This window comes from Corvus kubaryi, unplaced genomic scaffold (genome assembly GCF_017639235.1).
Source record: "Corvus kubaryi isolate FWS band 111438036 unplaced genomic scaffold, C.kubaryi_AGA036_p1.0 split3-73, whole genome shotgun sequence".
NCBI classification, from domain to species: Eukaryota; Metazoa; Chordata; class Aves; order Passeriformes; family Corvidae; genus Corvus; species Corvus kubaryi.
The window spans coordinates 31,390,312-31,411,718 of NW_024582091.1; the positions used below are offsets into that span (position 1 = coordinate 31,390,312).

A 21,407-nucleotide genomic window follows, 5' to 3' on the forward strand; every position below is an offset into this window, starting at 1 on the left:
CCGCCGGGCGCCGGCTTTAAATGCGGGGCGGCGCGGCGGCACCGGTGCTCTTGCCATCTCCGGCACCGCGCTTGGAACACGTAGCCGGCCGCCATGGTCGAGGCTTTCTGCGCCACCTGGAAGTTGGTGGACAGCCACAACTTCGACGAGTACATGAAGGCACTGGGTAGGTACGGCCGGGTGGCGGCACCTTAGGAAACCTTGCAATTTTGCACCATCTTAAAAAAAAAAAAAAAAAAAAAAAAATTGAAAAGGCTCTCCCTCATTGCCAGAAGTGTAGGTGAGACACTGGCAGCAGTGGTGGTGATGGAGGGGGTGGTTGTGGCGGCTGTGCTTCTTATGCATAGAGCTAATTCTATGCGGATCATTCACCTGGGCGGTCGGGTGTGTTTGTGTGGGACAGGCTCCGGGAAATGTCCCCAGGCTAAGGGAAGCGTGTGAGAAACGAGCACGTGCTGCCTGCGGATAAGTTTGAAACAAGCACGCAAAAAAGCAATCATTATGCTGGAGTGATAAGGAATTGAAACTCTGAGCAGCAGAAGCGATCGCGGCCGTGCGTGTGACCGCGGGCGGAGTGCGGTGCTGCCGTGCTCGGCGGCGAGGGAGGGCGCGGAGCTACAGCCGGGCGGACAGTAGCGGTGGATACTCGCGGTACAAGGGCATGAGAGAAGCAGACAGCAGCGTTTCACAGGGATAGCCGGCAGCTGTAGAGCAGGGTAAAAGATCTCTGTACCTCAATATAGAAAAAAAAAAGCAAAAATCCCAGTTTGATGGATTTCTCTTTTCCCTTGAATGGTCTAGGAGTGGGGTTTGCAACACGGCAGGTGGGGAATGTGACTAAACCCACTGTGATTATCAGCAGCGAGGGGGACAAAGTAGTGATCAGAACTCAAAGCACTTTCAAAAACACAGAGATCAGCTTTAAACTGGGAGAGGAATTTGATGAAACTACCCCCGACGATAGAAACTGCAAAGTAAGTGAACTCTGGGGCTGCAGTTGCCTCTCTTTTTCTTCCCCCGCCCCCCAGGCTCTGCCTTTGGTACAGTCAAAGGAAAAAATGTAACTTCTGATGCTACTAGTTTTAGAGCACTGCAAAGGACAGGGAAAAAAAAAAAAAAAAAAAAGGCAAGATTGAGCCTTGCTTGTCCTGCCCGCTTACACCCTACCTTTTCTGAGTGTATCACGTTGCCAGCTCCCTGTCTGCTTTCCAGTGTCAACTGATTGTGTTAGTTGCTTGCTTGTCTTATAAGCCAAATATCATCTGGCATAACTTTTCCCAGTCAAAATAGTCAGATGCCTCTTTTGAGGCATAACCTTTGGGAGCTTAACATCAAATATTATTCCAAGGCACATCTGAAGTGGGATCTTGTGAGATCTTGGAACTCAAAGGAAACAACTTTTTCATCCTTTGACACAAACAAGAATTGTGTGGATTTCATGCTTAAAACGAGGATGATTCAAAGCCTTGGCTTTAAAATGGCTGGGACTACTTTATCATTCTAGATCCACATCCATCTGTAGAAGAGAATTCAATAGAACAGTGCATGCTGAATGTGTGAGCAGAATCCCAACTACCCAAAATAAAGGCATGTCTTTGTTTTTCTTGGTATCTCACAGTCAGTTGTGACCCTGGATGGAGAGAAACTAGTGCACATACAGAAATGGGATGGCAAAGAGACAAACTTTGTGAGAGAAATAAAGGATGGCAAAATGGTAATGGTAAGTATAAAGCACACTGAGCATTTGCATGCACCGCAAACACTCCCAACTTACTCTTATCTCAAGCTTTGTGAACAGTGTGATTTAGACACAAATCGTTAAACTAATTGGTGAGGAAAGCTAGCAGAGACTCTTCAAATATTTATTTTGTTTTGCTTTGTGTATTGTTTTACCGACAATTAAAAAATTTTTAGTGGCTTTAGGCAGGCTAGGCTGTGGATTTCCAGAGTGTATGTGTTCTCTTTCTAGACTTTTGTGTAAATACCCAAGAAAAAAAGTCCTGGTGAGCTTGTAATGATACAAAGTTCTTGATTACATGGAAAATTATCTGTTGCCAGTGGCAATTTAGACTTCTTTAAAAACTTGTTTTATGTGTGCACACATAAATAGTATTTAATTACACAGAACAAGTAGTTTCCTTAAAAAAGGAAAGAATTACTATATAGCTAATAGCGTTTTCATGTTTAATAATAAAGGTTTTAGTCCTCCTATCTTATTAAAAACTATGATAAACTGTGTGGAGAAAAGTCTGAGTTTAAATTCACCTGCTTTTCCTGACTTTTTAGAAACAAGAGTATGGGGTGAATAAATGTTGTGAGTTACTACAGCTTATGTCCAGGATAGCACTTCTCATGGCACACAGATGCAGCTTTCAAAAATAAAATGTGTTTAGCTATACTAATCCATCAGACTTGGTTGTTGGAGAAGACCAGTTATTTTGTTTCCTAAGTACTTCAGAAAGTATCTGTGTGGATGAAGACTTGCAAATAATACAAACTTCAAAACATAGTGAAACACAATGTGGCAAGTTTTTCAAGGGAAAACACATGCTTTGCTTTTTGAACAGCTATGCACAAATCACGCAAATACAGAAAATCTTGTCTTTTGTAATTGGAATACAGTGAGATGCCCTGTTCTACTTCAGGAAATACCTCCAGAATGCACACTGTAGTTGGTGTTCTGCACAACTGCAGTGTCTAGAGTATTTGTTAGTTCTAGCTACACAGGGTACAGAATGCATTTTTTTAAGATGAGGTTCTCCTAGAGTTTATACCTATGCATAATAGTATAGAGGCCTTGGAATTTTAGATTGCACATCTTACTGGGATAAGCTTTGGGAAAATAAGTGTTAAGTCTGTATTAAAACAATGCTATATTTAAAATAATTAAACAGTAAATTTAATTTTTAACAGCCTCCTTGTAAATGTGCATTATGTGTTTCTTGGGTGTGAGAGCAGCAAAGTATCATTTCTTATGGGAACCATAACTAAGGCTTGGCTTCTTGTTCATTTAAAGTGTTAATAATCTAGATCGATTTGTTTTTCTATAAATTAAATAATGTAAACCAACCTTGATCCACTATGGACTTCATAATGTGTTAAACAATTATAGAAAATGGTCCAGCCTCTAACATGTCTGTCTTTTCCTTGGACTTGCAGACTCTCACCTTTGGTGATGTGGTTGCTGTTCGTCACTATGAGAAAGCGTAGAGTTTACCTGACTTCTGTCCAGATGTTACTTCTGCTGGATGGATTAATGTCCTGTCCATAATTGATCATAGCTAAAATGCACATTTCTGGCATGAAAGGTTAATAATTTTTTTTTCTGGGGGGGGTGTTTTTTATTAAAAAAAAAAAAACAAAAACATTATGCTATCAAATTGGTGTACTTGTGCTGTATAGTGAAAACAGGTTAAACTTGGCATTAAATTTCTGGAACACTTGCCTCTCCTTTTTTTTTTTTTTTTTTTACAGTAAATGGAAAATATTTGAATTGTTTTGGAATGCAGATCAAACAAATTAAAAAGTTTTTTTAACTCTGCTCGTTTTGTATTTAATCAGCTAACATTCCAGTGTCCCGGAGGGAGGTGTTCAAAGTTCTTTTTTCTGAGTTAAAGGACAGAAAAGCATGTGCTACACAATGGTGCAGCAGCCTTCCTATGCAGTGTAGAGTACTTGGGGAAATGAAAAATTGACTTTGTTGGCTTTTTGCTGAAAAAATCTAAACTAACTGTATTTATGTAGACAGAGAAGTGAGATGTTCACATCGGTTTCAGCTCGCCTCTTCCCTGGGAACTTGTTACTCAGTGCATGTTAAGGTCAATAAATTGGCAGATGATGTTCCAGAGCTCATAGAGTTTTGGCTTTAATAGTTAAAGATTTTTAATTTGTTTTGATAGGTTTGGGTTTTGTTTTGTTGTTTGGTTTTTTTTTTTTTTTGATAATATGCAAATATTGAAGTCTTTCACAGGGTGGGAGGAAAGGGTCAACATGCTAACTCCCTTACATCAGTCTCGACAGGAATGGTGGGAAAACAGTACAACATGAACCTACTGCAATTCCCCTCCCTGAACTGTTGTTTCATAGCTAATATGTACAAGAGATAACAATTTGCACTGTGAGCAATTTAAAATAAAAATAAAATAAAATTAAACCCTTATGCCTGAACAAGACCAGAGTGGGAAAAACTGCCTTACACTTAGGAAAATTGAAACAGATTTTTGGCAGCATGGGGGAGATTGTTTGGATAGTCCATGTTTTTTAAATACTGACTCAGAGAACCACATGGACGTGTAGCTACCTACAGCCTTGTAAACAAAGGCAGAGCTGAGCTGTAGATTGAGCTGGTCATTGCTCTGTGAGTGGTGCATGTGGCTGCAGCGGGAAGTGCAGGATGGGCATCCTGCCCAACTTCCCAGCCCTCATCCTTCAGATCTGCTGTGTGATATGAGAAGAGGCTTCTTGCTTCCCTGGAACGATAGGATAACATGGGCAACTAATCTGGTAAAAGTTTACACATAACTGGCACAAATAGAAAATTCAGTGTTGTTAGCTTTATTTTTTCACAAAAACCTGTTTGAAAGTAATATTCAAGTTTGTTTTCTCTTGTGGGGAACACTATACATCTAGAAAACAAAGTCCTTAGTTATCAACCTTTATAAATATCTTTTATTTGGTGGGCATTGATAGTTTTTATAATCTAGGCACTATCTTTTTTCAACCATAGAAATGAAAAGTAGAACATGTTCCAGTGCTATGGGGAGCTCCACTCTATGCTTTGGGCTGTTTCACTGGTATAGTGCGAGTTATGTTTAAGCAGCATCTTCTGCCCTTTGGCTTTATCAATCCGTGTTTAATCCTCAGATTCAGTATCTAATACAGCCTTCATCTGCCTCCCCTCTGCCGCTGCCTTCTTGCCTGTGGGTGCATTTGCCACATGATAGTCTTTACCAGCCATCCTTTCTCAGAAAGCTGTGAGCAGCTGCTTTTCCCTCTTCACTGGTGTAAACAGACTTGCTTTCCCAATACCGGCATTCATCTTCACAACAAATGATTTGTGGGGTCATGAATTAAAAAACCTAGGTTTTTTTCTTAAGTATGAGGAAAGGAACACAGAGGTAAATTGTTAAGATTTAGTTTATAAATAAGCCCTGAATGGTAAACATTTTGTGTTACAGTTACTTTTAAACAAAGAGAAAAGGTAGCCTTTTAAACAAAAGCTACTTTTCCCTATTTAAATATAAATAATATTAGTGTCAAATTAAGTAAGGAAAAGTGGAGAAGTGGTGCCTATGAAGTAACTAATGCTGCTCAGAGGAGTGGAAAAGAGGGCAATATACTGACACATGGGACCTCCAGCTGCCGATTACATAGCTTTGCAGAGCCCTGGAATGCAGATCTGAAAGGAACAGCACAGTGAACAGTGGGACATTTCAGGGTAGCCACAGGATCCATGACATTATTATTGTGATCTTCTCCTAAAACTGACACCAAGTACGCTTCCTCTATATGGAACTACTTTGACTTCAATAAACAGCAGTTCTGAAAGCCTTGGCAGTGGAGACTTGTATTTACAACATACCTCATTGCTCCCCTGAAGCTATATTAAAGGTGCACTTAATAGTATATTTCATCAAGTTGGGGTTTTTTTTTTGTTTGGTGGAAGTGTTTGTTTGTTTGTTTTGTTGTTGTTTTGTTTGTTTTTGGGTTTTTTTGAAAGCTTTATAAGTAACCAGGATCCATTTTTACATGTATGCCACGAGAAACCTTCCTTCCAAGAGATGCCTGAGGCTGGTATGGGGTGTCGGGCACAGCCTTCTTTCAGGCCGCCTCACATCACCCAGTGCCCCGAGTTCAGCCCTGCCCGCGGCCAGGCTTGGCTCCTGCGAGCCCCTTAGCGCTGACCCGGGGGTGGCACCTCCTGAAGGTCACGCCGGGCACGGCGGGCTGAGGCGACAGCCCGAGCCGCCGTCCGACAGCGGGCCACGGCCTGGGGCGGCTTCTCACCCCGAGCGGTGCGGGCGGGGCGCGGTGGTTTCCGGCAGCGCCGAGGAGGGCAAGGGCTTGCACAAGCCGTCCGGGGCTCGCCTCTTTCCCGGACGCCGGGGCGGTCACACGAGTAGAGCCGTCGGCGGGCCAGGCGCTCCCGCACGGCCGACATGGAGCTGCGGGTGGCGCTCGGGCTGGCGCTGCTCTGCTCTGCGCTGGAGGCGGCGCCAGCCGGCCCGCAGCGGCCCCGCTCCGCCGTGGGTGAGTCGGCCGGGTCAGCGGCTGAGGGGCCCGGCCGGGGCCGCCCGTGGGGGGCGGGGGGAGGCGGGTGAGGGGCGGCCCGGCGAGGGAGGCCCGGGCGGGGGCCGCGGCCATGCCGGCGGCGGGGGCACGGGCTGCGCGGTCCCCGCTTGCAGCCCGCTGCCCTCCTCCTGGCTCTGCTGCCCGCACATAAGCTGCTGCCGTAGTATTCCCTGTCCCAACTGGCTCAGCCTCCCGTGGCTGCTAGATCAGTCAACACATCTCTTTTCAGGTACAGGGGTTACTCGGGGTTTATATTTAGTTGTCCGGGCAGGCCGGCGGGTGAGGTGAGGTGAGCCCCGCCCTGCCTCTGCCGCAGTGTCCCGGGGCACGCACTGCAAACACCGCGTTTGGGGGCTGTGCTGTGCTGGGCTGGGCTGGGCTCTGCTGTGCTGGGCTCTGCTGGCAGCAAACACACACGCTCTGCCTGGCGCGATCCCCGCTCGGGCCGTGCGTGCAGGTGAGTGCTCCGAAATGGTTTCCCACGGAATTCTCATTCCATGTTGCTCACACTTGCCTCGGACCAAGCACGCAGCAATGTCCCGGCGTTTCTCTTGTCTCCTGTTGGAGACATAGGTGTCACAGTTTTACAGATTTTGACGATCACCTCTGGTCTTTGATTCCTGAAATAAAACTCCATGGGTAACAGTCGTGTGGCGCCTCCTCAGCCACCGTGAGCACGTGACCTTGGGAAATGCCAAATTTATATCTGTCCCTATTTCACAACCACTGCCCCAGATACATGTGTGCCTTTACCAAGTGTTTTGAAACGGACAGAAAGAAATTACTCTTATTTTACATGAAACTTGAAGTCTGGTAGCTTTAAGACAGACTTCGTTCATCTTATTTGTATGTTCCTATACTTCTCAGCTCCTTTATCCATGCAGTGCTATGTAGCAGTGGCTGACAGCATGTCAGCCTGGAAAGTAGTGAGTAGGTACGGCTGACACACTGCTCTATGGTGAGAAACCCAGTCTCTTTGCACACATGCTGTTTCTTGCCTTTCTTTCTAGACTGTGATCTTTTATAGTAGCTCCCAGCCAGGGAAGGTCTGGAAAGATAATTAAAATGCAGCTCCCTCTCTTTTCAAGTGGAGTGGAGAAGTCCTTCTATTTCCTCCTTTACTCTCCAGTTTCCAGATTGTTATTAATGAAAATGAGATGATTTTTCACTTCCTGCCAATCTCCATTTCATTTTTGGTGAATAGCATAAACTCCTACCTCTGCTTCTGTTTTCAGTTTTTCTAAGCAGTCTTCACGAAAGACTCTCAGGAAGAACTTGTGCACACTTATCAGACAGGCTAATCAACAATTCATTAAATTTATTCTCCTTTTCAAGACTTTAAAGAGGAGTAGCAGTAGATAAACTGGACTAAACTTGGCATTACCCCTGTATATCCAGTTCAAAAGCAAATAATGCATTTTCTTTAATCTTTGTTTTCTGAAAACAGGGCAATTCTGGCATGTATCTGATCTACATTTAGATCCGACTTACCACATTACTCCTGATCACACCAAAGTTTGTTCTTCATCCAAAGGAGTCAATGCCTCCAACCCAGGCCCTTTTGGAGACTTTTTGTGTGATTCTCCTTATCAACTTATTTTGTCAGCATTTGCATTCATGAAGGATTCAAAAGAACAGGTTTCATTCATGATTTGGACAGGGTAAGTGTTCAAGTCACTCTGCAGTTAAAGCTGGTTAGCCAGATAGTGTGGCAACTCACAAGTTTGTATTTGCACCAACAGATTTGAGTTCAGTATCTCACAAATGCTAGTTGTCCCTTCAGTTGTCCAAATGGCTACTAAGTGGAAGACTGACTGAGAATATAAGGCCTCAGGAACAGACTTTGATCTCTGAAATAGCTGTTGGAGTGTTCATTGAGATATTTAGCATATGGCTGAATTAGTGTGAGTTAATGGAAATGGTGCAGGGAGGATGGGAAGTGGAAAAAGCAAAAAGAAAAGTCAGGGCAATAACTGACTCATTGCAGGCCTCTGTTGAGTAAAAGCATTTACCTTTCCTGTTCCAGTCTTCAGTACTATAAAGTGGGCTTAATAATACTCTCTCACAGAGATGTTACCTGTGAGGCTTTGTGTGCCCTAGGAGAGGGACTAGACAAAGAAGTGTGAAAGGGGGGCATATGAGCAACCTGATAGTCCTATGCTATTAAGGCATTGTTACTTTCTAGGTATTCATAAAAGAGAGCATTGATTTGCCCTTCTGCCATAGCAGAACTCTCAATTCTACCATCACACAATTTTTTATGGCATACATTGATGGATAATTTATCAAAGAGATGAGTATTTTTGAGTGTGAGAACTAGTTTGTTTATGCTATATCACGTAATTTTGCTGGGAAAGCAAATACTAATATATGAAGACAAGTGATGAATTTATTTAACTTACCTCATTGCACTTACTTTTCAACAGGATGTTAAAAAGGAAAAAAGAAACTTGCAATGTTGTGCAGGTGATGAAAGATATATAATGCAAACTGCACAGTAGCTCAAAATGATAACTTTGATTTCTGAGAAATCTTCATTATGATAAATATGAATCATAGGATAGACATTGTCTAAACAAGTCTACTTGTTTGGGATTTTTTAAACAAAAGCCTTTGCAGAGAGCCTTTCATTCTGTGACTTTAATAAAGTGTATAGTAGTGTTACATGCTAGAATGTAGGTGTGTTTGCAGACTTTTTTGCCTTCCTTATGTTGCTAACAAACCTTTGTTAATCAAGCCTTTTCCTTTTTCAGAGATAGCCCTCCTCATGTTCCTGTAAAAGAGCTCTCCACGAAGTTGGTCATTAGCATCATTGGTAATCTGAGTTCTACAATTCGTAATTTCTTTCCAGATCTTCAGGTTTTCCCAGCCTTAGGCAATCATGACTACTGGCCACAGGTAAAACAAGTTAGAAATTTGTTCATACATCATATTAGGTGTGTTGTTAACTCCTGAGAAGGCAGGTCTGAAAAATAAGAGTTAATTCTGTGTAACTGTTATTCAGGAAAAAGAATTCCACAGTTCTTCAGCTAGCATTTAATATTATAAATATTTCCACGCTAGGACAGAAACTACATCACTTTCTGTGCTCTTACCTAAGGAAATGTTGTTGCCAGGTAGAATCTGTACATGGCCTGAGGTCACACAAATTTATTTCTAATCATTCCTCATGGCTTAGAACCACCACGTGCCAACGTAGTTAATACACAAATACTTTTCCTTACTGTGTATGTCATGCGTGTGTATACAGCAAATTAATCTAGCAGAAGTGACATCCTTAATGGACCTGTGAGTCTGCAGTAAGTTTCAAGGCCTCCTGAAAGCCCTACTGGAAATCTGTCAGCTGGCATCACTGGATTTTTTTTTTTTAAACTAAAGTAATGGCAGAATTTTTGTAAAGTTCCCATAGTTTTGCCACTACTATTAAAAATATGTCTACTTTTCTTTCCTTATTGGACATTTAGAAATAATCACATTGATGATTCACTAGTTATGTGCAGCTGAGGATGGTGCTTTTTCACTTGGACTGTGCTGAATATTGTTCTTGGCATACTCAAAAGTAAACAGTTGCTTCATTTGTCCTTTAAAGTGTGCCGTGGGTCGATCTGGCAGCACACTGGATCAGAAGCAAATGCTGTCATTGGATGTGAGGGCATCGGAAGGGATGTGAAGCAGGTCAACTAAAGTATGTTGTTTGAAATTCCTCATGGGAATTTAGTAACACCCCTTCACATCCTCAGGGTTTGTATTCAAGCTTTCTGTGGTATTTATTTATTAGGCCTGTTAGGGTGTAAGTTGGTGCAGTAGATGATTGTGTGATTGCCCATGTCATTGCTGGAGTTAGTGGTTTCCAAATCGGGGCATAGCAGAGGTGCTGAGAGATGAGGCAAAGGAAGTGTGAGAGACAAAGTAACAGCTAGACGTGTATTGGAAGTGTAAGTGCACATACCGAACTGTGCCTTCAGTCTTTTGTGTTCTGTGGTAGTACAGCTTTGGCTTTTCATATGCACTGACACGGGGACAGATTGGTTCACTAAAAACCAGAGGTAAAGTATTTTGGTAAGTAACACCTTAACTGAAGTGTCATGCAGTGTTTTGTGTTCACTTTGTTTCGTTTTTAAAAATGTCTTAGCAGAGAATTGTTGTCATTCAGCAATCTCCTTTGATAGAGGAAAAAAAACCCTACAAATACCTTGTAAACAAAGAATGTAGGGAACTTTTTCAACAAATATGAATTTTGTTTGTGAAATTAAATCTGAAGATAGAAAAAAAGAGTCTCAAGAAGGGCAGATGGGCAGCAAATAGAAAATTGAAACAAGCTGGTGATTGGAATAACTGGTTACTGTTGTTAGTTCTCCCTGCACAAAGCCACTGAGGAATGTTTCTGTGATACTTTGAAATGGCATGCTTCCCCAGTGTACAGAACTGGCATGCTTTTCAGTTAGTGTTTGAAAAAGACATGGGATTGGACAATCCCCACTATGGGGTCATTTCAACTTGTTCAATTTTTTTATGTTTGTTTTTTGCTCTTTATGGCATTTCTTTTTTCATATGGATAGGCTTGGCAAACGTCCTGTAGACTGGAAGTGATATGGAGCAAGCCACACACTTTAGGCTGTTCCTAAGCAAGTGTGAAAGCTGTGCACTCACCATGCACCAAAGAATTTTATTGCTCTCTTGTGTTCTGAGCTATCCATCTTAACAACTGAACAGTCCTGGGTGATTTTTCTTGCAGAACATGTTAAAAATACTACTCAGGTTAATCAACCGTTGGGATACCTTTCAGATCCTATATTCACCTCGGCCTTTCTGTATAGTCTCACTTGTTTCACACCCTCGCTCCTGCTTAAAACAAATCCCCAAACTGCTTCTAGCAGTTCAGAGAACACTGACTTGCCTGGGTCCAAAGCACTTTCAGTCCATAACATGGCCTCTTATCTGAGATCAGGTTTTTGCTGTGTCTGTTAGTGGCTGTTAGCTCTGGCTCAAAGCTGTCCTAATAACTCATGTCAGTGCCCTGCAATCAGCAAATGTCTCAACAGGCGTCTGATTGCTCTGCTCCTAGACAGAGACTTACTGCCTAAACCTCTAATCATGTAGGTTTAGTTTCAAAGATCTTAGAAAGGTCAAATTTTATGTTTAAGAAAGCATGCACAATTTTTTCAACCCCTGTTTTTTCCTTCTAGCACCAAGACTCCAAGCAGATATTTTAGGAAAGGCAAGGACAGGCTGGTATCTTCCTGTCAGAGTTAGATCAGAGCATGGGTCTTATGCTGTGGCTCAGACTGAAGAGTACTACAGTCCAAATTAGAGCCAGTGGGAGGAAACATTGACAAAACTTTTTCTTGTGCATTTTAAAATGCTTTCTTACAAGAACAACAGGACATCATGGAAACATATGTGAATTTCACCGGAATGCTTCTGAGGGCTGTAGTGGAGTTTTGGGGAGCTGCTATGAAACCCAAGTTGCTTGAAAAAGAAACTTATATTCAAGCTTTTCATCAAAAGACTTTATTTTTAGATTTTCACTTGCCAGTTGGTATATTTACTAATTTTGCAGAATGTATTGTTTTCCAGTCTGCTGTATTCCTAAGGCTTGACATATTTCTGGCATTAGTTTAATAATGCATTAACAAGGCCATGCAATCAGTTCTGACTAAGTTTAGGCATTTGTTCCTGATCAGCAATACTGGATATTCGAAAGTTGTTTTTTTCCCTCTCTTGAATTCCTCCTGGTGATGACTAGATACACTTACATGTTATGCAAGAGGTCAGGCAGGATAATTTGTTGAGTTTTTTGTCTGTGTGTCTGAATACTGACTTAGGCAGGTTCTCCTCTCTCACAGGACCAGCTTCCTGTAACTACCAGTGAAGTTTACAATGCTGTAGCAGATTTCTGGAAACCTTGGCTAAGTGATGAAGCAATCAATACCTTCAGAAAAGGTAAAGTATGGCAGTAATATATTGTGAAGCTGGGGCTTAGAGAATTAATGTTTCTGTGGATTTGTCCTGTTTGTTTAACTAAGTCTCATAGGATGAATCAGAACAATGGATTATCTGTAAGGCTTCTCCTGGAAGAAGTTACTTATCTTTTTGAATGTCAATGCCTATATTCAGAATACATTTATTACTTTCTGATGCAATATTTATCACTTCCTATAAGATGTATAGTATTATCGACTTTGTACCAATGCATGTACATCTTTCTGCTTTCGAGACCTCATCATACTTTTTAGATGAGGGCATATGATGCACACAAAAACTATATTTTGATGGTAAAAAACTGTTAAAATGTTGTTTCTGTTTTAATGGTGCATGTATTTCAGAGCATATTGAATAGGTGCATTTTTATTCAGGTTATGATAGCACACAGTTGTGGTGATTATACTGTTAATATTTGTGTCCAACTTACTGAACTGGCAGAATATTGATATCGTAATTAGAATTGTTCTTTTTAGCAAAGGACCAAAAAATTCAACCCAATTTCTAATCCACTCAAATATTAGGGATTTTGAAGTTTAATTTGTATTTTTTGTGTCCTGAACGAGAGCAAATCTGGGTAAGAGTAGAAGTAGAAACTTGAATAAGGATAATAAAACTCAAAGAGGCTGACCTTAAGTTAAATTATATTGTTATACTTCTGTTGCTGTGGCTCCACTGAAGTCCATGAACTATGAAGTTATACCTATTGAAGAAGCTCAGCATGCCATGGAGAATTTTGGGAGCAAGGATTGAAAAATGTGATCCTTACTTTTCATCATGTGATGAGTCTGAAGTTAAATGACTTTCAAAGTACAAGGCTACTTAACTCAAACAGTTCTTCCTGAAGGAGCCTGTATTTTTGCTGTATTTTAAGAAGTATGGACCTTTAACAAGTACTGTATCTGTCAATGTGGAAGAAATATTACAGGGCGCTTCTTGCACGTCAGTTGGATAATTGCATCTAAATACTGCCAAATAAATACAAAGATAATACAGGCAAGAATTAATAAATAATTCAGTGTCAACTTCTAGTAAAATGTGGCTGAAAACTTTGTTAACATGTTATATTGTGGTAAGGTGACTGTGTGGCTTGAATAAGCACAATATTCTATTAGAAAGAGTAAGGTTGGGTATTTTGTTAGTGGTGTACTTTGATTGTAAAGTTGTGCTTTGAAGCCTTTAATTTGTCATATGATGTTGGTCTTATTTTCACAGGTGGCTTCTACACACAGCTGTTTGAATCCAGTAATAGCTATCAACCACTCAGGATAATCAGTCTCAACACAAATTTATATTACAGCCCCAACAAGGTAACTGTGAATATTACTGACCCAGCCAACCAGTTTGCCTGGCTGGAGGGAATACTTGAAACCTCTTCACAAAAGAACGAAAAGGTAGGGATCAGGAACAGAACCTATCATTATTTGTTTCAATTTTGGAAAAAAAAAAAAAAAAGAAGGAAGAAGTAGAGATAATGAAAGTATAAACATGGTTCTAGAAGAATAATAACGCTGCCAAAGATACTAAAAAATCAAAATTTTATTTTTTAATAATTCTTTCTTTAATATGCACATAATACTGCAACAACTAATAAACTAGCTGAATGAAGTTTCCCAAATTAGACAGTAAAATACCTTTTCTTTCTTGCTATGTAAAATACTGTAGAAGTCAGTTTCTGACCTTTTTATGCATAGCCTTTAATTTTAAAACATACACTCTTGGCCTAAGACAAAAGCTAGCATATTTCATTTGCATTGTAATGCAATTAAAAGTATCAGAAATAGAAATTAGAAAGGAGTTTATCAGCCAAAACTTAGCCAAGCTGCAGTAATTGCTATGATTTGAGTGTAATAATAACTTGTCTTTTAATATGCAGATTTTTAAGTGAAGGTTAAAGTTGTTGGCTCCTGATTGATTGATTAATTGGTTGGTGTGGGGATTGGATCATCATCTGAGCAGAAGCGTTTCATTTGAAACATGTATACATTTTGCTACAGTGTTGCGATTTTAGAATATGATATTACAGTCAGGAGAAAGGAGAGATTTCCCTTTCTCAGGAAACCCTGCAGCATGTTAGTTGGTATGTGCAGTTGGCACTAAGTCTCTACCTCAGACAGGGGTTTTAACCAGTTTTCCAGGTTTCTGGTGACTCTGACTCTCTGGTGCAGGCTCTGTAATACTCAGACAATTTTTTTTCTTCTATCCCCTTGAGATGCCCAGTTATAAGCCTTGCCCTAGTAACTTTTTTTTTCATTTGAAGTAATTGGTAACATTTTCTTTGGCCTAAAATCATGCACAGATTTATTGGAACTTTTTTTTCTCCTCAGTAATATACTAAACTAAATAGTATGAACTTAAGCCATCTTACTTTTGGGATTTTATATAAAAAACTGTCATGATTTACAGCTTTTAGAATGCCATTTCTAAGACAGCATTGTTATGAAACTGTGGTAATCACTTCTAGGTTACAGCTAAGACATTAAGTTTCAAATGAAGGTGCTAATTGTGGTTTCTGTATTTAATTCCTTAGGTGTATATAATAGGTCATGTCCCAGTAGGATACTTGCCATATGCAAGGAATACTACAGCTATCAGGGAGTATTACAATGAGAGACTGGTAAAGATTTTTCGCAAATACAGTAGTGTTATTGCGGGCCAGTTTTTTGGACATACACATAGAGATAGTATCATGGTCCTCCTGGATGAAGAAGGTAATGATGCTTGTTGACACCTGAACTTTCTCTTCCTGATTAAAAGCAAATTAATACTTTCTTGCATGTTCTTACTAGTCAGCCTGTGTTATTTATAACTGAAAAAGGAAATTGGGAGCTACTGCTATTTATCTGCAAGAATTCGAGTTTCACACACTCCAATTTTATTTCCAAAGAGAACCTCGCAAGGGTGACTGTCTTTTTTTTTGTTGAAGTCAGAAGAGATTCCCCAAGCTTCCTATTTTTTTTTTTTAATGAATGCTTATGCCTAGACAAGAATTTCTAGTCTTTCCTCTCTGCTCTCTCAGTGACATGGGCAAATTATACTAGCCAGTTTCTATTGTGTAATGTGTCAAAGGGAATGTTCTCAGGCCAGCTAGACATGCTCTATATTCTTGTGTTTCCTGCATCATTACCGTGCCTCTCTGCTGAGTTCCCTGCTGCTTCAAAGTTAATTAAGATAAGGGTAAGCAGGAGCCAGGGGAAAGAAAGTCTCTGCCTGTTGCATCTCTTAGATCAGCTAATTTCCCTTCAAGAAAATCACCCACGTTGAAATTTTTGTTTATTGCTTTGAAATCCCTTAGTTCTAAGCATGGGCATGGCCATATGGAGCACTCTAACATCTCTAACAGAAGAACTCTAACAAGTTTTGTCTGCACCATAGAACAGTAAGAGGTTCATTGCTTTGCTTTATGTGAAATACCCAAATGTTAATTGGCTCTTCATCTATATTTTATATAAACTGATATGAGCAATGCCCAAAATACTGACTAGGTAATACTATTCCGAATTTTTACCCTTTTCCATGGTGTTAATCTCCAGTAAAAAAGAATCCACCCCACTGAAAGAACTGGCTTCTTTATTTATTTATTTTTTAATGATGCTCAATGCAGTCTTACACCTATATTTTTTTACACTGTCCTATTTGTTCATGAAATCATCATCTCTGCAGCAAATTTCACTGAGGATAGATTGATCTTGGTGTTTGTCATTAAAGTTTGCATGTGCAAGTAACCACTTCCAAATTATTTTAGTAATTTTGCATCTTTTGACAAAATCTAAATGGTAATCAAATACACATTGTGTTTGTCTGTACAGTTTTAGACTGTCTTCTATTAATGACATTTTCCTTTTGACAAAATTCCGGAGAATTCAAGATAAATGCAACATTGCAGCCAACATCAGTGTGCTAAAATAGAGCTCAGTTGTATCTTCTCCAGAAGAATCTACTGATTTCCAAACTTTCTAAACTTCTGCCTGTATGTGGAGGCTGATCTTGTGATTTCACTGCTGTGATGCTGTCAGAGATGGGAATAGTTAGGGCTTCTTGTTCCACAGAGAGCTTCTCAATGTACCCACCTGCATATTCTGTCTCAATAAAACCCACGTACATCCTCATGTTTCTGTTGCTGTAAAGGTTGGTGTTCACACAGTAGGTGTTGGGCTAGTCAGGGTCAGGTGATGAAACAGACCCTGGTGTTTTTAATAGTATGATAAATACATAAAGCAATTTGTAAAATACAGTATGGAAACAGCAGCTAAAGGTTTTGAATATTTCTTTAGTAGAAATATACAAAATACAGAGAATTTACATATAGGCAAGACCATTTTGCAATTTTGCACAGTTACGTGAATTGGTGGGGAAGCCTCCAGTATAGACAGGCTTAACTGGTACACCCTGGAGGGGGGTCTGTGGTATTTCACACGGGTTTTGGTCTATCCATTGGAAGTATGGCAGTTCACAGTGATATAGCTAAATCAGGTGAAAAAATTGCTAATGTCTTTAAGCCAGTCACTCTTGTTTTCGCTGTGTTGGTACTCTACAAAACCATTTATTTGAATAAGAAATGATTAAAATGAAACTGTCTCCTCAACTTCCCTTTTTCTGCAGAAAATCCAGTCAATTCCTTGTTTGTGGCACCTGCTGTAACCCCAGTGAAGGATGTATGGCAAATGGAGTCCAATAACCCTGGTGTCAGATTGTATCAATATGATCTTTTTGACTATAGCTTGCTGGTAAGTAAAGATTTTAAAGCACTGTTTAAGACTTTAAATATAGTATCAGTAAAAAACTACAGCGAGATGTCAGCCTTTGTATTATGGCCATTGGTGATGGAAGTTTGGTGTCTACTCTTAGTTTTTCTTCCTGGGCAAAGGAAAGGAAATCTGAAAGAGAACTTGGTTGGTCTTTCTGTGCCTGCAGAACTACCCAGTACTTTCTCTTCTGTATTGAATATTCTTATGATGTAGGAGCAAAGACAGTCAGAATTTTTCTGGGCAAAATCCTAAAACTATTTGCAGGGAGCTCTGCAAGTTTTAAAGAGGTTCACCTAAATCCTGGTCTTATTTACATACCAATGTTGTTTGCTGATGATAGCCTGAGTTTTGGGATGCAGCCCATGAAATGCTTCTAAAAGGTGTAGAAGAGCTGATAAAGTAAGCACTTTTAACTGTATAACATCTTTTGTAATCATGCACCTTCCTATATAGAGTCTTTATAGGAAATTTATCTAACATAAATTTAGAAGGAAAATAAAAAGTAGAAAGCTTCTACTTTGTAGTTTCCTGTGATTTTTGGAGATAAAGTGAATCCAGTGTAATTGTTCTGGCTGTGAATGGTTTAGACTTTCTCTCTGGAATTCAGGATAAAATCTTGACCCTGCCGAGTTCAGTGACAATGCACCCTGCAGTTTTATTGGGACTGGGATTTCTCTCTGGAGACCTATGCTAATTCAGGCTGCTCCTTTCTTGTGCAGATTTCACTCCTGCATCGACATCTCTCCTTTTCCTTAACTTCTCCCTGGGCTGTTCTTTTCCTGTCCGTTCTGCCCCTCTTGTAGTGTCTGCCGAAAGGAACCTTCTGGCTCTCACCCTTTTGCCCCACTCGTACAGCAGTCATGAGTGTTGTGGAGTTTGGACAGGAAAAACCTCTAACACTGCCACTGCTGCCTTTGTGGCTCCTTTTTCTTCTCCTCCCCATCCCCCCACCATTACCACACTGCAAGTACCAGCTTTGGGTGTAAGCCCAGCTCTTGGGGTGGGACGTGACCTTCTATTCACATGTGAATAATGAGGAGTGACAGCTTCCTAATCAATATATCACTCCAGAGACTTAATGAAGCAGGGAAGAAAGCAATACAGCGGTGCCTAATTTTTTCTTTCTTTCTTTTTTTTTTTTTTAACTGTAGGATCTTTGGCAGTTTTACTTAGACCTCAGAGATGCCAACAAGAAAAATGAATCGAACTGGAAATTAGAATACATCCTGACGAAAACTTATGGCATTGAAGACTTGAAGCCAGAAAGCCTATATGAAATGGCCAAGCAGTTGTCTATGCCACACAGCACACTGTTTGAGCAGTATTACAGTAACTACATTGTGAGTTATGACAAAACTATTCTCTGTGAAGACGGGTGCAAGACCTGCCAAATATGTGCAATCCAATATTTAGATTACTCCTCATACAGAGATTGCATCAATCAGGAGGCAACATGGAGATGAAATCTCTGTGCAGTTAATGCAGATAGTGACTTTAGCCTGTGATTTAAAGAACTTGCTTGTTCTCTCACTCAAGTGCTGACATGCTTACAGGGAGCCTGTGGGACTTTTCTACATTTCAGGGGAGCAGTAAAACTCCCTTGATCTTTCTTCTTGCAAATGTGTTTTCCTTTATCATCTAAATAAAAGTTTATTGACTATGTAATAGTGGCCAGATACTTTGCTGTTGTCTCAAGTGAACTGTATCCTCTGTAACAGGTGTCCCAGTGTGTGCAAATAGAAGTTACTTACTCAGGTCTTTGTAAACCCTGTTTCTCAGGGTGTCTAACCATAGGCAATACCATTTCAGGCATGGGATTTTTATGGGGGCAGGTTTCAACCTTCTGCTGTCAAAATTTGCAGACTGAAGTAGGCAAAACCTGCACTTACTGAGACTTGAGTGCAGTTATGTTGTTGATGCAATGCCAGTATTAGATATCTCCCTGTGCCAAGTTTTCCTTGTTAATGCCTCAAACTCACTTCTTCTTAGGGACATTTTCTAATGATGGCATAAAAAGTGACTTAACAGAACACAAACCTCGATCCTGTAAATGCTTAATAATTTTTCAGAATGTGTGTGTTTGCCCAGCATGGAGTATTTTTTTTCTTATGATAGAACTATATACATTAGTGCAGCTATCAAGGATTGTCCTGGTATGAGATTTTGCAGCAGACCATAAATCAGGTTTAAACTCACCAACATCAGTAATTGGACATAGCATATACATTCTCTGTGTGCCACAGATACACGTGTACTTGTCAGGCTGTTTTTTAGGTTTCCCTTTTTTCACAGAGCAGTCTAGTACTTTATGTGAAGATTATCACATGTTCAAATTTACAATTGCAGAGATTGCTTCTTCTTCTTAAGGCTAAATAAGTGCACAAGATGACGCTATTAAGATGGTCCTTTATTTGGTGTGTGTATAACCAAGAAGGACCTTTACCCATTTTTCTGCCACACAAAGAGCTATACTTTTGGAAGCTTTGGTCAATAAAGTACAACACAGACCCTGCTCTATATTATCCCTGAGTAAGTGGAGCCATAGAAGTGGTTACGAGACAAATCCAATTGATGGGTTTTTATAATGAGATTAAAGCCTTTACTGTAGCAGTTGAGTAACTTCCTGGGTTTGTTTCCACCCAAGCTTGAAATATATAGCAGAAAATTTTCAGATAAATTTTCTGAGTCTGTAGCATGCACAACTGTAAATTCAGATACCTCAGATTTGTCATGCATCAATCATCCACAGAGGAAGTGGTTGGTTTGTTAAATTTGCATTCAGAAACAAATCCTCCAGTGCACAGCAGGCAGTCTTGTATTTTAAATTTGGTGCTTGGAGAAGATACGGTGAGCATGTAAACTGTTTAGAGCTATCTGCTCTGCCTGGCCTCAAATGAATCTGGATAAGTAAATAACCTAAATTAACGTGGGCACTGTACAGACTGTGAGTGTACAGACTGTGAGGAAGTGCCATAAAGTTTCTGTTCTGAAAGCTCATGATTCCCTGAGTGTTGGATGTGTTCCTTGGTTGTGTTTCTCAAAACACAGTTATCAGTACCAGTTTTCCAAGAGAAGCAAGCAGAGCTGTGGGTGGATAGCATAAGGGCAATTGGAGCTGGTAGGACAGCTGAGCTTCCTCCAATTTGCCAGGTGGATTTTGTTCAGTTCAGTCTTGAGCTTTCAACCATGCTGGTTTGTTTCTGTGGGTTCTGTGGCTTCTGTTTAAGCTTAATACCTACAAGACATCCTGGAAACACTATAAAAATTATCTACTTGTATTCTTTGATTACAGGCTTCTCTATTGCTAAACTTTAGGGAGAGCTGGACCATGATGATTGGTGATTTAGCAGCTACAGAATTCTAGGAAGAGAGATATGCTGCTGATGGGATGTTGGGCATCTTGCTTACTAGATTACTTCTTTTTTTTTGGTGTCTGTGTGTCAGTAGATGTTATTCAATGAACATGAACAAATGAATGCTTGCAAATATCTAAATAGCAATCTATGATCCAGGCACACCTTTGTTTTTTTTTTTAATGTGGACTTCAATTGAAGCCAAGAGTTGAGTGGCACCAACCAAGGTGTTTTTTGCTAAAGACAGAGAGTTATAGCCACCAGGGTTACATTTAGCCAGGATATATCTCCCAAGATACATCCAGTTATGCAGGCTGGCATTCTCTGCTTTTCCTGAATGTAACTATAGCCATGGAAGTGCAAGCATAACTAGACAAGAAAGATCCAGGAATATGTTTGACTGCACCATCTTGTAACTCGGATGTAAACCAAGGAAAGAGCTTCTAGAAATGCTGCAGTTTAAAATACATGAGATAAATCACATTAATATCTTAGATACCTAGGCACCATGCCTGGGTAGAAGAGGAAATAGAGCAAGACCGTGATGTTTTTGTTTTGGTTTCCTACTTTATTCCTTCATGGATCTAGGCGTGTTCTACAAGAAATTTATCCTGTGCTGACAGAGGCTTTTCTAAGGAATCATGGAAAATGCCAAAGAAACATGACCTGATAAAGTAGCTGACTGCTGTAGACCAGATTCCCGCTTCACTTTTCAGGTGATATTTTTATGGCCCCATCTTGAAATGAATTAGGGGGGATATTTGTCAGGCCACATTTCACAGAAAGACAAATTACACCACCTAGTGGAGTAAAAGGGTTTTAATTTATCTGCAGTTGAACTAGAGGTATATAAACAAGGATCTCTCAAATATTCTAGGATGTGACTCCTAGCTTTTGACGGTAACCAGTTTTCGAAGGAAGTACTGCTACTTCTTTGTAGCAGTACTGCCACGCTGCACACTTCTTCTGAGTATTAAATGGTCGCTTGCTTCTAGAGGCCATGTCGCAGTAGGTACAGGTCTCAGCCCCCATC

At 40.3% G+C, this 21,407-nt stretch overlaps 2 protein-coding genes across 3 annotated transcripts; both read left to right on the forward strand.

Moving 5' to 3' along the window:
• FABP7 (fatty acid binding protein 7) lies at window positions 1–3,847 on the forward strand. The gene is made up of 4 exons (XM_042016904.1): window positions 1–166; window positions 802–974; window positions 1,619–1,720; window positions 3,160–3,847. Exons 1-4 carry the CDS (start codon window positions 94–96, stop codon window positions 3,208–3,210), a joined length of 399 nt encoding a protein of 132 aa, XP_041872838.1. The 5' UTR covers window positions 1–93; the 3' UTR covers window positions 3,211–3,847.
• A 2,060-nt stretch (window positions 3,848–5,907) lies between these two features.
• SMPDL3A (sphingomyelin phosphodiesterase acid like 3A) lies at window positions 5,908–18,686 on the forward strand. Of its 2 annotated transcripts, none has more exons than XM_042016902.1 (8): window positions 5,908–6,249; window positions 7,739–7,952; window positions 9,045–9,189; window positions 12,138–12,234; window positions 13,489–13,667; window positions 14,804–14,984; window positions 16,876–17,000; window positions 18,173–18,686. In XM_042016902.1, exons 1-8 carry the CDS (start codon window positions 6,159–6,161, stop codon window positions 18,482–18,484), a joined length of 1,344 nt encoding a protein of 447 aa, XP_041872836.1. In that variant the 5' UTR covers window positions 5,908–6,158; the 3' UTR covers window positions 18,485–18,686. The 2 variants fall into 2 exon arrangements, with proteins under 2 accessions (XP_041872836.1, XP_041872837.1); XM_042016903.1 differs by lacking the exon at window positions 5,908–6,249 and adding an exon at window positions 7,342–7,378.
• The last annotated feature ends 2,721 nt before the right edge of the window (window positions 18,687–21,407 follow it).